Below are 16376 nucleotides of genomic sequence, written 5' to 3'. Positions count from 1 at the left end.
AAAACAAACCCCAAAACTCCTGACTGAAGGGAAATTTTTAAGTTCACAACTTCCTTCAACTCTTTCCAGGAACTGATTTATAAAAAGACTAGTTTAATGTACGACTGTCAATAAAGGCAAATACCATTATGTCCTACTGAAGCATGTTATAACAAACACTTGTGATTAAAAGTTCCTTAATGAAAGTGAGAACCTATTTGAATTTTAACAACTGTGGGTTGAATGCATGTGTGTTGCAAATCTGCCTATTTGCACTCTTTTAATGTTATCTCACTACTGACACTAAAAGAAGTTTTAATAATCTAGGCCCCTATCCTACAAACAATTACAAGTGTACCTAATTCATGTGCACAGTTCTGCTAACTTCAGTGTTAACATAAAGTTAAGCATGTGTGTAACTTTTTGCAGGCTCATAATGGTTTGTAAAGTCTCCCTCTCTCTTTCATTGTGTCTGCTTCCATCACTTGCTTTATAAATGGTTTCCTTCCTCCACATCCTTTTTGAAAACAGGAAATAATTTATTTTAGGCTACTGTTTGCGCAGCACTCAGTGCTGTGGGGCCCTCATCTAATGGGGCCTCTGAAAGAGACTTGAATGCAAAGTACTGTAGTGCTATTGTGAAAAGCAATACTAAGCCTCTCCAGCAGATAAAACTCTTCATGTTTGTTTGGTGGTGTGGCTTTTGTGCTGAAGGAATACAATAATACAGGAAGAACGCTTTATTTTGCAGAACGTACAATAAGATATTTGCAGAGCAAAAAGTGACTCGTCAGAAGACAGAGCGTCTCAGACTCAGGAGAAACTCGCAAAGACACTGTTTAACTAAATGATTCTAAAAATAACATCACATATTCACTTTAAATTTGCTGAAAACGTACTGCTCTCCAGGGGTTTAAAATAACACCAGGGTGCACTGTAATATCCTTGCTAGCCAGGCTGCAGATGGAACATGCAAACTGCTAGGTGGCTTTAAATTTTGGTGTAAGACTCTCTAGGGTTTTTTTTTAAGTCAGAAAAATAGAAGATGTTTTGCTTTGTCACAGGCAAAGTTTAAACAATTCCTGCTCATTTCAATAGACGTTTGAGCTCTTGGAAGGGTTTTACTTGATTAACATTTTTTTGCTGCTGGCAGTAGACAGGTCTGACGATCAGAATTCTCTCTGCAAGACTCCGGCACATACCTAAGAAAATCCTTGTTGGTATTTGGTATTTCTCTAATAAAGTTTTCTTTTTTTGCAGGTGGCTTGTGAACTTCATTAGAAATCTGCTCATCACTCTGGCTTGTTGGATTTGTAAGAGAACACAGCTTCTCACCATTGTTAGAAAACCTGCAGATACTTAAAAATGAGTAGTGGTTGCTCTAACTCAAGTATTAGCCAACAACAGGTAACAAATACATTAGGAGTTCAAATAATACAGAGGAGACTTTGTTTTAAAGTCTAATAATAGATTGCATTGTCTTTATTGGGATAACAGTCCTTTAGTCAGTCAACATTTGGACAGTGCTTTGAGGATGTAGAGTGCTAGATAGTGGTTAAGTGTTAAGTTCACAGGGGCTTGCTCCTATTAGCAAGCTGACAAAGTTCCTGTTAATTTTAGTGGACCCAGGATCAGCTCTATATGGACTTGAGTAGTCTTCACTCGCATGAGTCCTGCTGATTTCAATGGGACTGCTCCTGTTGCTGGGGCTATGTCTACACTAGAAATGCTACAGCGGCACAACTGCAGCACTGTAGTGTAGACACTTACTAGAGTAACAGAAGGGGTTCTTCTGTCACTGTAGTAAATTCCACCTCTCCAAGAGGCAGTAGCTAGGCCTGCAGAAGAATTCTTCCATTGACCTAGTGATGTCTACACGAGCACTTAAGTCATCTTAATTACATTGCACAGGGTGTGAAATTTTACACAGCTCTGAAGGATGTAGTTAAGCCACCTAACTCTGTAGGGTAGACCAGCCCTAAGACAAACACAAGGAAAGGTTTGCATATTTGGCCCTAGTTTTGCAGATCTGTTTTCCATGGCTCAGTCTGTACCATCACCTGCCTTTTAAGTGGCCCCATTCCTTTCTCTGAGAGTTCACGGATGATAGAAATAGAAAATAAAGGGAGCTTTATATGGTCAGATATCTGTGCTTATGGATGAACGGCTGAAACTTGGGGATACTGGGTTTGTTCAATCAGAAGTATAAGATTGGCTCCAGGAGGTTAAAATTTGATTGCCTGTGTTTCAGGTGCTGAACCTATTCACACTAGTATAGGTGGAGCCTGTACCCCATACCCTGTACCCTGCTGGTGTGCACTAAAGGTTCCCTAGTGTGCTTTATTGTAGTACTGTTTCAAACAGCACTATGTTAAAGTACACTAAGAAACATTAAGAAGAGAGTACTCATTATAATATATACTACTGTAATAAGTAATATAACTCATTATGGTGTATACTTCACTCATTACAGTAAACCCTAAACCCCACCTGTTTTTGGACATTTACATAGAACTTAAAAATAAACTCTGAACAATGAAATTTATACATCCCGAAGAACAGAAGCCCTACCTATGGCTCTGGGCCAGAAAAATTACTTCCAGCGCCAGTCCTGAGTAACAGGCACTGTGCGTATGGTTGCTAGTTTCCCCACCAACTCCTGTGCACTTCTGGAGCGGGAAACCATCCCCCTTGGTTGGATTGCAAGGTGGCCAGACTACTCTCCTCACCCTGGGAGACAGATAGTCAGATACAGACACGTAGGGTGTGGGGAGCCAGTGCCCAGCTCCTCTACATAGCATTTCCAATTCCTTGTTCTTGGCCGCCTCACACCACTCAAGCGTCTGCCCTCTCTTTGCCGCTCTCATATCCTGAGGGCAGGTCTACACTAAAAAGTTAAGTTGACCGGCTTAAGTTGCTCAGGGCTGTGAAAAACCTACACCCCTGAGCTACGTAGTTAAGCCGACCTAATCCCAGTGTAGACAGCACTAGGTTGATGGACAAATTCTTCCCTCAACCTAGCTACCACCTCTCGGGGAGATGGATGAACTAAAGTGATCGGAGAAGCCCTCCCGTTGCTGTAGCGAGTGGCTACACTGAAGTGATACAGCGGCACAGCTAAGTATCGACATAGCTTGAAAAACATACCTGAAGGCAGTGGCATGTACAGAGCTGGCAACCATGCTCTGGTCACCTTCAATGCCCACCTATGTCCAGGCACCACGCACCGCTGTAAATGCCACAGCTGCTTTTAGACTGCCAGCATATTTTTGTTTACACCTGTCCCAGTGTGCTCCCCTGTGCTTTGAACAGAGGGTGAAAAATGACCTGCCCTCTGTGCTTTCCTGCTGTTGATTTGCTGCCTCGGCATCACAACACCCTAGCAACAGACGGTCTTTCCCCTAACAACCCAAACTCTCCGTCTCCTCCACGCAGCTGCTCAATTATTTTCTGCAGAAGGTGGGGTGTTCTGCATTTGTTGGATCGCTGTGCTGCAGAAAGCTTCCTCTCTTCCCCTAGATATTCTGTATTGTACCCTAAATTAATATCAAACCAAGAGCATTTTGAGAATTAAAAAAAAAAGCAAAACACTAACATAGACTTATTGGCTCCAGCCAGCTGTTTAATGAGACTACGTGTTGGAAGTGCGGTCAGTCACTTACAGATTTGCAGAAGTTTCCTATGAGCTCACTAAGGTTTCAGTGCAGCTATCTTGAAACTCACATGTTGTTTATAAAATCTGCCTTCTCCACAGTGTTCTTTAAACAAGGTTTGTTATTGAAATGGTAGTTTCTGACCAGATGCAAGAACGAGGGATAGATTCAGGCAGGGAGCCTTGAGCTGGTGATGTCGTTTCAGATATTAAATACCTATTTAAGAAATAGCAAAGTGGGGATTTTCACCCAGCTGGCATGAAAGTTCTGCACCCATACACTCTTTGGAGAAGGAAAAATATGGAATTGAGGCTGGGGGAGGTCTCCCATATAACTCAAATAAGGAGCATGGGCCTGGGTTGATACTGAATTTAGGACCTCATCCAAGCCCAGTAAAGTCTTTCCATTGATGCAAGTGGCTTTAGATCAGACCTTTAGATGGATTGAGAAGTCTGGAAAAAATTTCTAGTTCGTTCCCTCACTGCTTCTTTTGATTAGTTGTTTCTTGCCTTCTTTTTCAGGCCCAGCATCCTGCCTTGTGTTAATCACCTCATTCTGATGCACCATACATTATGGTTGCCATCAATCTATTGAAAAAATTCGTATATGGACTCCTGTTATTGATTGTGGTTCTGACTATTTGCTTGTGGAGGGAAACAAGAAAAGGCTACTACGTTCCCTTCAAAACAGAAAGCAAAAGTTTTCAGATTCTCAGAGCTCTGGGAAAAGGAGACGTATTTACATCCCGACTCCTTTCAAGCAAACCTGTCAGTGAGAAGGGCCAGTTATCTGTTGCTTTGCAGGTCAAACTGGAAAAAGTAAATGGCAGCATCTCTCCAACCCCTCCAGGAAACAATGCAGTGGCAAAGTCCAAGAAATCAGTGCTCTCTGTGAATGTCTGGAATGAGGAAAGTTCATCAAAGAATCTCATACCTAGGCTGCAAAAGGTCAAAAACAATTACCAATCCATGAACAAGTACAATGTGACTTACCAAGTGCGAAGGAATACTACCAAACTCAGTCCAGAGAAACTGCTCTGCCAGCTCCGGGACAGAGTGAATGTGACAATGATCCATGGGTCAGATGGTCCGTTCAATACCTCTGAATGGCAGAAGTATCTACCAGAAAAAAACCTCAGCCAAGAAGTCGGCCACTTCCGTCAATGCGCTGTCGTGTCCTCAGCAGGAGCTCTGAAGTCCTCGCATCTGGGACCAGAGATAGGTTGGTATTACTCTGTTAGGATAAAACAACATCATCTGGCTTTTGAATTCTGTGAGGCTGGAACAATCCACCATCACACTTGATTTACCCATAGGACTTTCTCCATGTAAAATTAATCTGAGAATTCACAAAGACACTTGCACCATCCTGAAATAGTCAATTAAGATTCTTATTGATTGAAGGTGTGTGTGGTGGAGAGCAGAAAGAATGAGCAGGTACCCTTAGTGTGTACCCTTAGTACACATTTAAAATGTGTACATTAATCTTTAACACTTGAAAACACAATTGGTTTAATTGAACTAAGTGTGGGCCAGGATTCAGCTCAAGATCCGTGCTGATTTCTGCACCATACAATACGATGGAGACCCCAGTGGTAGAATTCCCACTGCAAGGGAAGGGTTGCAGTGGTACAAAGCAGCTGCAGGCTCCACTCTGGAGACCTCTAGGGAGCCGAAGTCCCCTAAAGCAGTGGTCTCCAGACTTTTTGGATCGCGCACCCCCAGGGCCAGCTCTAGGGAACCAAAAAGAAAAAAAAAAGAGAGCTGCCGCCAGCGTGCTGCCGAAGACGGAGCAGGGAGAGCCTTTGGTGGTGCGCCTCCTGCCGCGCACCCCCAGGGATGGTCTTGCACAACCCCTGGGGTGTGCGCACCCCGCTTTTGAGACCACTGCCCTAAAGAGAATGGGTAAGGCAGGCTGCGGACAGGGGATGGCCATGGCAGCTGCAGGAAGCATTATAGTGATACCGATATAACTCCCCAGGTGAACACTCAGATTCCCATTTGAGTGCCTTTGTTTGGTTTAATTTATGTCACTTTGGAAAGAGTTTAAGCTAAACTGGTGGGGGGTGGGGGAAAGCCAGTCTTAAATGGGAATGGGTGTCCATATGGGGTAGTTACACTGGTATCCCTGTATCAGTTTAACTACACTGATAGCATATCCCAGTATAACTGATAAAACTTTCCCATGTAGACAAGCCCTTTGGCTCTGGAGAAGGAAGAAGGAGAGGAGGAGGCAGTGTTTCCTAGTGGGTAGATCACTGGGCTGTCACTCAGGAGACCTGATTTCTATTTCTGGCTCTAACATTGGCCTGCTGGGTGACTTTGAGCATGTCACTTTGCTGCTCTGTGTCTCAGTTTCCCATCTGTAAAATATGAGTAATGACACAGTTTTCCTTTTTAAAGTGCTTTTAGATATACTGATGAAAAATGCTGTAGAAGAGTTTAGGTGGTACTATTATTTATTTTATTATTCATTATTTAACGTATCGGTTCTCTGTAACAGCAGAACCTCTGGCCTACCCCAGCCTTGCTGTAGTTGGAGCTCTTAAGCGCTACTGCAATCCAAATAGATAATATTAGTAATAATAGGGAGGAGAGACTATGAAGGAAGACACAGAAACAAAACTCAGGAAAATCTATGCTGTCATCTGTTATCGGAAAGAAAAGAGAGTGAAGCCATGAAGGGAAAGTAGAACACAACTAAGAGTATAGTAAGTTACATTTGGCAAAGTACCTATTAACATGACACAGCTGTTTTATTCCTGTAAAGTGCAGGAGGCATCATGTTGAGCTGTGAGGTAGCATAGTTATTTTTCACCCTAGCCACTAGGCTCAGTCCACAGGCTATTGAGCATCTGTTTTTTCAGGCCCTGAGAAATAAAAGACATTCCTCTTCATTATTTCCCAGTCACTGATTTGTAACAAATCACAAGGAGAATTGTTTACCCAAGTGTGTTTTGGGGACCTGTACTGAGCTGGTTTTTTGGATGTCAGCTTGTGCTCTCTACATGTGTGCTGAGTTTTTACAATAAAATACATACAGCTGGAAATGGTTAGTTTCATTTAAACCAAATTAGGAGACAGAGAAAACAGCACATATAGTAATCATTTAAATGCCAGCATGAAAAGAATCAACCTTTTTAATACTTCTGATGAATCCAGCTCTGTATCTCTAACAAACAGTTATCAACTGCATTGATTATATACCTGCCATATTTTTAACATACCTGAGTTAGATGCTTTTCCCCCACTCACACATAATAGCCATTGGTTAACTTTTAATAACTCTTCCCTCTTTGCTGCTTTCAGACACCCATGATGCAGTTTTGAGATTTAATGGGGCTCCTACCATAGGGTTTCAGAGTGATGTGGGGGAAAAGACAACAGTCCGCCTTATTAATTCACAGGTAAGTCTGCCTGGCAAGTGTGCTACACGACAGAGAGGGAAAGTGTATTGAGTATGTGACTGAGGGCCCAATTGAGCTCTCTTATTGTGCAGTCTCTCCTTCACTGCAAGGATTGAGGTAGGAATAGCACCAACAGCAGAGTGATCATTGGTGAATGGCAGCTTTTCTTATGGTATTTATGGAAGAATAGAGCCACATCTCTGGCTTTGAACATGAGATCTCTACCTCACACTCTTGGGACCTTTATGTAGCAGCACCTCGAGGTGTCATTTCTCTCTGGAGGGAGAGAACAGGTAGAGCAGAGGCGGGCAAACTTTTTGGCCCAAGGGCCACATATGGGTATGAAAATTGTATGACAGGTCATTAATGCTCATGAAATTGGGGGTTGGGGTGTGGGAGTGGATGCGGGTTCTGACTGCGGGTGTGGGCTCTGGGGCGCAGCTGAGAATGAGGGGTTGGGGGTGCAGGAGGTTGCTTTGAGCTGGGACAGGGGTTCGGAGGGTGGGAGAGGGATCAGGGCTGGGGCAGGGGGTTGGGGCACAGGAGGGGGTCAGGGGTGCAGCCTCCTGGTGGTGCTTACCTCAAGCAGCTCCCAGAAGCAGCAGCATGTCCCCCTCTCTGGCTCCTATGCGGAGGCAAGGCCAGGTGGCTCTGCGCCCTTCCCTGTCTGCAGGTGCCACACCTGCAGGTCCCATTGCCTATGGTTTCCGACCAATAGGAGCTGTGGGGGGTAGTGGTTGGGGCGGGGGCAGCATGTGGAGCCCTACGTGTAGGAGCTGGATGGGGGACATGCCGCTGCTTGTGGGAGCTGTGTGGAGTGGGACAAGCCTCGGACCCCGCTCCCCGGCAGGAGCTCGAGGACCGGATTAAAATGTCTGGAGGGCCAGATGCAGCCCCTGGGCCATAGTTTGCCCACCTCTGAGGTAGAGCCTGCAAACAAATTCTATACATAGTATATAATATAGTTTTTTGTCTAGTGAAAATTATGTCCCTGGAACCTAACCCCCCTATTTACATTAATTCTTATGGGGAAATTGGATTCGCTTAACATTGTTTTGGTAAAAGTCACATTTTTCAGGAACATAACTACAACGTTAAGCGAGGAGTTACTTTAGTTCGGGTTCTGTAGTTTCCACATCGGAGTGTTTTAAGACTTTTATGACTTCTGAAAATGGCTTTTCCCCGTATGTCATTTTATTCCTGTACCTCCTTCCTCCATACTCCCTTCCAGGCATATGTCCCATGAGCCTGTGCTCATGGCTCTAAATATTCATTCCTGTCCGGATAAAAGCCCTAGTATTCTGATAACCGTAAGCATGCATGGGTTGTGGCTTTGACTTTACAGGAAGGGCAGAGTCTCTGGTTGATTTACGCTGCCAGATTTATACATTACTTGACTAAGAGGTATTTGGCTCTTTAACCAGAGATAAAACTGTGAAGGTTAAACAACTCTATAACCTAGGTCTATGAGAATGTATGTTGGTAGCATTTAAGTTAAGAAGATCTGGGACATGAAATATCTTCTGAGTTTTGAATGCTCTACATCTTGTCCCTCTCAGATTTTGGAAGGCACTTCAGATTCTTAAACCTTGGGTCGAGTACTGTAGCTACCTTTAGAAATCTCATATTGGTACCTTCTTTGCATTTTGGCAAATCTGCAATGAAAGTGTTCTTAAAATGAATACGTGCTGGGTCATCATCCGAGACTGCTATAACATGAAATATCTGGCAGAGTGCGGGAAAAACAGAGCAGGAGACATAATTCTTCCCCAAGGAGTTCAGTCACAAATTTAATTAATGGATTTTTTTTTTAACGAGTGTCATCAGCATGGAAGCATGTCTTCTGGAATAGTGGCCAAAGCATGAAGGTGCATATGAATGTTTAGCATATCTGGCATGTAAATACCTTGCAATGCTGGCTACAAAATTGCCACGTGGACGCTTGTTCTCACTTTCAGGTGATGTTGTAAATAAGAAGCGGGCAGTAATATCTCTTATAAATGTAAACAAACTTGTTTGTCTTAGCGATTGGCTGAATAAGAAGTAGGACTGAGTAGACTTGTAGGCTCTAAAGTTTTACATTGTTTTGTTTTGGAGTGCAGTTATGTAACAATAAAAAATCTATATTCGTAAATTGCACTCTCACGATAAAGAGATTGCACTACAGTACTTGTATGAGGTGAATTGAAAAATACAATTTCTTTTATCATTTTTACAGTGCAAATATTGTAATAAAGAATAATATAAAGTGAGCCCTGTACACTTTGTATTCTGTGTTGTAACTGAAATTGATATATTTGAAAATGTAAAAAAAAATCCAAAAATATTTAATAAATTTCAATTGGTATTGTATTGTTTACAGTGCAATTAAAACTGTGATTAATCATGATTAATTTTTTTAATTGCAGTTAATTTTTGAGTTAATCACATGAGTTAACTGCAATTAATTAACAGCTCTAGTCCTTACCCTTTCTTTTATCACTTAACCTAGAGTGGAACAGTTCAACTAATCATTCCCAAACTGGTTCCTTTTAACCTGCTCTATCCTGTATCCTCCAAAACTCAGAAGATATTTCATGCCCCAGATCTTCTTAACTTAAATGTTACCAACATACATTCTCATAGACCTAAGTTATAGAGTTGTTTAATCTTCACAGTCTTATCTCTGGTTAAAGAGCCAAATACCTCTTACTCAAGTAATGTATAAATCTGGCAGCATAAATCAACCAGAGTCTCTACCCTTCCTGTAAAGTCAAAGCCATAACCCACGCATGCTTACGGTTATCAGAATACCAGGGTTTTTAGTGTTTTAGTGTTTGTTTGAGGCTAAGGTATGCACTCAGATTTTGTATGGTGCAGAAACATGGGGGTGGAATGATCAAATGGGAGTGGAAGTGTTTCAAAACAAATTCCTTAGGATGATTTTTGGTGTCCCAAATAGAACTGCAGCTGCTCTTCTTAGAGTCAAGACAGGCATGAATTCTGTTCTTTTCCAAAGTGCAATACTAACATTAACTTTTGGTTTTGCATTCGTTGAATATACCCACAATGTTTGCCAAGGCTGTGCTTAGAAGAACAGCTCAGTTGGGCTTTGTCATGTACATTTCCTTGGTGACAGAATATTCAAAATTCTTTGCATTCTCTAGGCTTCCCAGAATTCAAAATGATTAGATTTGTTTAAATAAGTGAAATCCCTAATCAATTTGAGGTTAGAGGATATTAATAAACAACTAAGCAAGGCTGTTGTTTCCATTACAACTGTGTCACCTTGGTTCCCCCTTATTAAAAAGACTCACGTATATCTAGAGAGTTTGTCTAATAACGAGTTAAGGAGGGCCTTAACAGCTCTCAGTTTTCAATCTGTGCAGACAGCTTAAATCAGAATGCTGATATACTGGCACTGAGAAACATAACCACCTCTGTCCATGCAGCTCTGGGCAGATGGAAGGCCTACCCTATTATTTGTTATACTGTAATTTGTATTGTATTGAGGTCAGAATGGCTTTCCGTGCTTTTTTTGTCCTGGGTCCCTTTTTCTACAACATCTCAGAGAACAGAATATTTATTAGGGACTAACAATGTATCTGTGATCTGAGTGGCTGCCCTATTTGCATGGCCAGCAGCTAAAATCAGGAAAAGATAGATGGCACGGTGATTATATATGGTTGACTTGATTTATGTTCTTTTAAATTTGTATTTATATGTATTGTGATATTATAAAATCCTGGATTTACTTTTCAGTTATATTGTAATATATTTTGTTTTTGGTGCATTGGCTTACGGCTAAGTTGCTATTAATAAATTTGACTTGACAACAGACAACAAGTAGTTACAACAGGCAGACAAGGGGAATACAATTAAACAGTGAGAGAGTTGTGAAATAAGCAATGGTCACAGCACCCCAGCTATCCATCCAGTAAGTGTTTTGAAGCCATCACTTCTTAGCTGGATTAATCAGGAAGAGCTTGTTACAATCTAGTGAAAGGGAGCACAGGTTGAAACCACCCAGGTAGGAAGAAAAACGGAGCTTCATACTCCAGAACAGGCCAGTTCACTACCTGCTCACCTCTTCACTCTGTCTCCTTGCTCTTCGGGCTTGAGGTTCAGTCATCTGCTCTCAGAGAATGAGGGCCGGTCTACACTGGCAATTTGCAGCGCTGCGACTTTCTCACTCAGAGGTGTGAAAAAACACCCCCCTGAGCGCTGCAAGTTTCAGCACTGTAAAGTGCCAGTGTAGACCGTGCACCAGCACTGGGAGCTACGCCCTTCGAGGAGGTGGGTTTTTTAAGAGCGCTGGGAGAGCTCTCTCCCCGCACTTTGCTGTGACCACACAAGCCACATAAAAGCACTACCACAGTAGACTAGCCCTGGGTCTTCTGGGTTGCTGCCTTGGAATAAGGGTTGACTTTTTTCAGAGAAGTACAGAGGGTTTAGCTACATCTATTCTGTTAAAATTCAAGGGTAAATCCCCTGTACTGCCTTGGAAATTGTAACCAAATTCTCTAATCCATGTTTGTTCCTCTTCCTTTACATTAATTTTTGTTGCTCATAAATCTTAATCTATCTTCCTCATCAGAATTCTCCTCTCCCATGATTTGTGTTATCTTGATGCCTGCTGCGTCCCAGTGGTCTCTGCTTCCTGACTAGTGGATGCAACATAAATTAAGAATTGGACTTTGTCCCTTTGTAAACTGATCTTCCCATGGCAGACATGTTCAGCAATCTGGAGGCAATTTATGTCCTTACTTGTCTGTGTGTAATTGTGTTACTGGGTCAATAATATGTTCTCCACTTTGGAAGCTATCTCCCGGGGCCACATATCCAGTGCCAGCCTAGTTATGATATGCAAACGGTGCCAGTGAAAACATTTGTCCTGCTTCCGCGACACTATAGATATATAATTATGCAGCTGTAGTTATGCCAATACAGCTCCCCATGTGGACACACGTGTTCCTGGATAATAAGTGTTAAAAGGAAGGGAAGATGGATGATGGAGAAGTAGAGAGGAGACAATGACGCAACGAAGGAACGAGGTAGGAGGCTGGGGTAGGTAAAGGGATACCATTCTTAGGGTAAAAGTCAGCAAATGTGGTCTAAAAGGCTATAATCAAACAAGTTAATTAATCCAAAAGAGATTACATAGATGATAAATGTACTAGTGGGTTATATGATGAATTAGCAAGGCAATCAGGAAACCATGAAATCAGCGAAATAAGACCAGATCAAATAGGCAATAATCAATGCCTCTGGCAGTTAATTAGCAAAACAGCTGGGCAAGACAAGTAAGTGTGTTAGCAGTTAAATGACAGTTGGTTGAGTGGAAAGAATCAATCCATTGATTAAGCAGAACAGATAGGCACTAAAGGCAATAAGTGGTGAGATCAGTTAGCTCCATTGATTAAATGTGGAACCTAGAACTGACAGTCAACAAATTAAGGTCATGCAGAGCAAACAATAGCAAGCTGTAAATGAGGTGGCAGGAAGTTATCAGATTAGTTGCAGAAGTAAGAGGCAGTGACAACTGCAATAGAAATTTGGTGCATATGTCTTAGCCTTCAGTTGTTCCTAGTACCTGCCCTGCTTAAAAATGGAGGCAGGAAAGATGGCAACAACCCTACAGTTCTGACCTTGAAAAAGTCCTCTCGCATTTGCTCCATCTCTGCATTCATGCTGCTGGGTGAGTCTAGAGCAGTGGTTCTCAAAGCTGGTCCGCCGCTTGTTCAGGGAAAGCCCCTGGCAGGCCAGGCCAGTTTGTTTACCTGCCGTGTCCACAGGTAATTCTCCAGGTTCAGCTGATCGCGGCTCCCACTGGCCACGGTTCACTGCTCTAGGCCAGTGGGGGCTGCGGGAAGGGCAGCCAGCATGTCCCTTGGCTCACGCCGCTTTCTGCAGCCCCCATTGGCCAGGAGCCACAATCGGCCGAACCTGAGGACGCAGCAGGTAAACAAACCAGCGCGGCTCACCAGGGACTTTCCCTGAACAAGTGGCGGACCGGCTTTGAGAACCACTAGTCTAGAGAGAGGCCTGTGACTGCTTGATTCATACACTTACATTCTCTCCCCTTCCTTTCTGAACAGCTCTTCTTCGCCTCTCTGAGTCTGGGTCTACACTCCAAAATTACTTTGGTATAACTACTTGGCTCAGGGGTGTGAATAATCCACACCCCTGAGCCACGTAGTTATGTCGACCTATGCGCCAGTGTAGACAGCGCTATGTTGGTGGGAGAGCTTTTCCCACCGACATAGTCACTGCCTTTCAGGGAGGTGGAGTTATTAAGCCGATGGGAGAACTCTCTCCTGTCAGCTTAGAATGTCTCACTTCATGACCCTGCACTATGAGTCTTGCACTTCCTACCTACGCTTACTGACACGTGGACTCTTTCCTGAAACGCTCTTCTCAGCCCACCTTCTCCTCTGCCCAGGATGGTGCTAAAAAGGACCCATCTTGTTTTGTAAAATATCTGGCAAGAATCCCCTCTCCCTCTGTTCTGCTGTGTCCCTCCTCCCCTTCCTGCCTTCACCCCAGTCTGACACCACGGTCACTGCTACTCTCTGCCACTCTTCCTCGCCCTCTCCCTGCAATCCCATCCTCTCCAAATGCTTGTAGCTCCCACAAGCCTGGGAGTTAAAAACTTAAATTTGCACCTGCAAAGGACTGTGTGCGCCAAGCTGCACTTTCAAACTCGGCAGCCTCGTTTTTAAAAGTGACCGAAATGTTTTAAATGGCGTAGGCTGAGGAAGCCAGGAAGTACACATGGCAGGACTCTGGGCCTCAAACCTAATGTTCTCTCTCTCTTTTTAAAATTAAGAACATACACCAGCAAACTCTTTTTCATTTATAGAATAATAAGCATCTGGAATGGCCAGGCAGACATGGTTGTGATGTACTGGTGACAGGGACAGCCAGAATAGCGATTGGATGCTAGCGATGGCTGGGGGGAAATAGCATATTTAAAAAGATGAATCAACTCATTCTGAAGTAGCTCCCGTTTGGCTTGGATTTCTGAGGGGCTGTCTGGCATAGTCAGGGTTTTATGACTGCCCTCTTCCTAACACGATGTTAACAAGAAGCGTCTGTTCGAATTGTGCTTATGAATAAAAGGACAAGCCCCTGTTTATTTCCTGTAAACAGTGCTCCAAAGTGGACTTCCCCAGTTCAACTCTCTCACCTGCCGTGTGGCAGTTGTTGGATTACTAAAAGGATAAAGCTGCCCCCGGCTGATTTTTGTCATTGTAACTTAGCGCTAGTGGCTGTTTGAGGAAATTGACACTTGAACCATTATTCTGAGTGTAACTCCATGAGTTTGTATTTAGCGTGACTGTGAAGTGTGGATTGTTAAAACTCGCCCCATGCATGCTTTTTTTTTTTTTTTAATGAAATATGATCTGAGCAGCCTGTTGCCTTATCCATCTGTTTTTCCTTTTTGGCAGAGTGTCTGTAATTTCCACAAAGTTGGAGAAATGCATGTAGAATTAGATGTCTCAGTTACTGCTACTACTCTTCTCCCAGCTAATTTGAGTGACTGCAATTTTAGTGGCTGAAGTCCACACGTGCTTCAAGCTGTTGTGAGTGGCCCGTATCCTCTCCTTTCTGCGTAAAGACAGGTAGAAAGGGGAATGTGACATGCATAGATATGCAGCCATTGCTCCTTTGACACTCCACTACATCCTGACCTGCTGGAGGCAGGAGTAGCAGCAGAATTAAAAGGACAGGGCATGGTTGCTAGCTCACACAAGGAAATATCTTTTCTATAGCATGTTTAATCCAAGGATAATGGAGCACTTTTTGAACTTCAATCAATCCTACCTGTTGTCCTTAGTAGTCGATGGGTGGAGCTATGCTTAGTAATACTTGACTGCCTGACCTTCCACAGATTGATACATATTCTGCTGTGTTAGTAATCATCTTTCCTTTTCTCATTCAAGCTTGTAACTGTCAAAGAGCAGAAGTTCCTTACAGATATATTGTACAATACTGGAATCTTAATTGTCTGGGATCCAGCGCCTTATCATGCAGAAATTCATCAGGTAAGTGAAGAACAGTGTAGTAAATGAGATTTACAGGGTAGCTGTGACCTCATTTCTTGCCATATATGTCTGCATGCTGAGGATCATTCCTTTTAAAGTTGGCGTGCTCGATGTAGCAGTGTATGTGTTCGCAAGTGCCTTTTGCCATCCCTGCATGCGATCAGCTCCTATGATTTGTGTCACAGCAGTCAGGGAAACTGAATTTGAGCAAAGTTCATGAAATGCCCCCATGTGATGTTGCAACCCTGCATGCTAGGTTGCAGTGCCCAGAGTGGGGAGCCAGGCCCAGCCCCACAGGACAGGAGCAGCTGGTGCATGGTGAGTGCAGGGTGGGCTCACTGTCCATTCCTCACCTCTCCACCCCTGTCCCCGAGGTCCCCAGCTTGCCCCCTTTCCATGACAAAACATTTCCATGACCAAATCATAGCCCTACTCAAAGGAAATGTGTGTCTTTTCCAGGCAAGGGTGAAGGGCCCTGAGTTGTCTATCTTTTATTGCCACAGTAAGTTTCCCATTGGCTGATCTCACATCAGGGTGACCATTATTGTACATAGCATTCTCAAGCTTGCCGTAGAGTAATAGTCTTCATTGTCTCAAGAACCCAAAAGTTAGGCTGGACAGTCTGATCACAGTGGCCATTTTGGTTTTGAAAGCACCAGTCTGTCATTAGGTATATTTTAATGGCTTATAATTGATAAGAAAGCTCTGTTAAAAGGCCAGCAAATTCCCTTACTCATGTCAGCTGGAGTTTCGTAGGTATTGGATTCATAAACTCGAGTCGCTTGTGTAGTGACTGCAAAGTAGCTGCACAATAGCTCCATTAGCAGTCATCTCACCTCCCTCTCTCAATAACTGGGTAGATCACCCATGTGGGCAGTATACTCAGAACTTTATCGCAGAACTGTATGCTGTTGTGCCCCCCTCATCCAATCAGAAGTCAGAAGCTTTGAACCATCTCTCTCCCTTTAAATTATAAGAAAATAAAACCAAGGGCGGTTCTTCTCGCTTTGCAGTGTGTTTTTTGACTGTGCAGTCTGTATAGTCAGAAATGGGAGAGAGTTTGTTCCATTTTTACAATAATAAAAAATACCTCTCAGCATTTGCACTGAAGAAGAATTTCAATATCAGAGATACTGCACCATCCTTTGATTTAGCCTTCTTAGGGTACAAGACCTCATTGTTTTCCCTTTTCTGTCAGGTCTCCTCATTGCTGATTTGCACTGGAATATCTCAGATGAATGCAATAGTTACATCATTGTACAAAACAATAAGTTACCTTGACAGTTTCAATAATAAGTTAATATTCTGTCA

The 16376-nt window shown here is 43.1% G+C and overlaps 1 protein-coding gene across 12 annotated transcripts in view; it reads left to right on the top strand.

Annotated features, from left to right (window-relative positions):
* ST6GAL1 (ST6 beta-galactoside alpha-2,6-sialyltransferase 1) overlaps positions 1 to 16376 on the top strand; it is a 116590-nt gene that overhangs the window by 89357 nt on the left and 10857 nt on the right. For 11 of the 12 annotated variants that reach the window (XM_077825873.1, XM_077825869.1, XM_077825874.1 and 8 more), the window contains 4 exons: positions 1240 to 1386; positions 4154 to 4853; positions 6941 to 7038; positions 14964 to 15065. In XM_077825873.1, coding sequence (XP_077681999.1) covers positions 4205 to 4853; positions 6941 to 7038; positions 14964 to 15065 — 849 coding nt within the window. In that variant the 5' untranslated portion in view covers positions 1240 to 1386; positions 4154 to 4204. Of the gene's footprint in view, positions 1 to 1239; positions 1387 to 3000; positions 3096 to 4153; positions 4854 to 6940; positions 7039 to 14963; positions 15066 to 16376 lie in introns of all 12 variants that reach the window. The other variant, XM_077825876.1, reaches the window with a different exon arrangement.

This window comes from Eretmochelys imbricata, chromosome 9 (assembly GCF_965152235.1).
Source record: "Eretmochelys imbricata isolate rEreImb1 chromosome 9, rEreImb1.hap1, whole genome shotgun sequence".
In the NCBI taxonomy this organism is placed as follows: Eukaryota; Metazoa; Chordata; order Testudines; family Cheloniidae; genus Eretmochelys; species Eretmochelys imbricata.
Note: the sequence above shows the minus strand (reverse complement) of the source record. Positions and strands in the feature narration are given on the sequence as shown.